The sequence below is a fragment of the Apium graveolens genome, chromosome 8 (assembly GCF_009905375.1).
Source record: "Apium graveolens cultivar Ventura chromosome 8, ASM990537v1, whole genome shotgun sequence".
Classification (NCBI taxonomy): Eukaryota; Viridiplantae; Streptophyta; class Magnoliopsida; order Apiales; family Apiaceae; genus Apium; species Apium graveolens.
In genome coordinates this window covers 256,253,068-256,254,416 of record NC_133654.1, presented here as the reverse complement: position 1 = coordinate 256,254,416, position 1,349 = coordinate 256,253,068, and the positions used below count along the sequence as shown (strand labels likewise).

At 38.3% G+C, this 1,349-nt stretch overlaps 1 protein-coding gene across 1 annotated transcript; it reads right to left on the bottom strand.

Annotated features, from left to right (window-relative positions):
- Nucleotides 1–479: 479 nt before the first annotated feature.
- Nucleotides 480–1,136, bottom strand: LOC141680684 (uncharacterized). Its single transcript, XM_074486844.1, has one exon. The coding sequence runs from the start codon at nucleotides 1,134–1,136 to the stop codon at nucleotides 480–482; it is 657 nt and encodes a 218-aa protein (XP_074342945.1).
- Between the last annotated feature and the right edge of the window lie 213 nt (nucleotides 1,137–1,349).

Genomic DNA, 1,349 nt, shown 5'->3' with positions numbered 1-1,349 from the left:
TGTCCCCAACTCCCAAAATATGACATTCTTTTCTGTCATAAGTTACTAATTTACGATGTATAGTTGCGTCATAAATTTATGTTTTCTTTTATCAAAGGTGGACTCCACTTCCCTAACTTGTGACGTTTTTCTAAACTTTGTGACAAAATGAATACTTACGACGAAATGGTTACTTGTGACGAAATTTGTACTTGTGACGAAATTGGGACTTGCGATATAATTGATACTTATGACGAAATGGTCACTTGTGACGAAAATCTGAACTTAAGACTTGAGAAAAAACGTCGAATATTTTTCGTCGCAATTGGCCAATTGCGACGAATTGTAGTGTAAAAATTCCGTCGTAAATTGGCATATTTCTTGTAGTGATTAGTATAAGAATTTAATATATAATTTGATACCCATGCATTAAAAATATATAATTTGATACTTGACTATATGGGTATTTTTTATTTTTTATTTTGCCAAGAAAATGATTTTTATTCATTACTCAAATCATTTAACAGTACATAATGTAACTCGGGATGGATATCTCCTACCCTCCATCTACGATCAGCAATGGAACAATTGTGCTTCGCTAGGTAGTGAGCAATATTGTTCGCAGACCGTTTTACAAAAATAAGCTTAATGCTTTTACTTTCCAAACTTGCTAGTAATACTCGACACTCTTTTATTACTCTTCCTAAGTATGAGTAATACAAGAAAGAGCTGCGAATGGCTTGTACAACCTGCAGGCAATCAGATTCCACCGTCACATTGGCATAAGAGAAGTTCTTTATCCAAGTTAAAGCTTCGCGAATACCCATGGCTTCTGCTAGCTCCGGGTCTGGTCTACCAAATGAACACCTTGATCTAGCTTCTATCAATACTCCTTCCTGGTCACGAGCGACAAATGCATAACTGAAGCAAGTAGTGTCCTCAAAAACGGCTGCGTCTGTATTTACCTTAACTCTTCCTGGCATAGGTGAGCTCCAGTGTTCTGCACCGTCTTCATTAGTCATGTGACCTAAAAATCGATCGAAAGTTCGATCCTGAACACTTTTCCACTGGTTAAGGACTGAGAACGCCGACTGCACCAAGTCTGTATGCTCCCTACTTCGTTGCTGCCAAATGAGCTCATTTCTATTCTTCCACATCATCCAGGTTATTGCAGCAATAATGGTTATCTCTTCTTTACTTTGTTGTTGGAGAGCTAGATGAAACCAATCAGCAAAGGTGTTGAACTCACCATGAAGGTTAAGCTAGCTGTATAAATCCCAACAGGTAGCAGCATGAGGGCACAAAACTAGTGTATGGAATGTGGTCTCTACATTTGCATTGCACAGCGGGCATAAGGGATTTTCCTGGAC

Bases quoted from the DNA above. Each gene is read 5' to 3' on its own strand.
- LOC141680684 (XM_074486844.1), bottom strand. From the start codon at position 1,136: ATGTGGAAGAATAGAAATGAGCTCATTTGGCAGCAACGAAGTAGGGAG.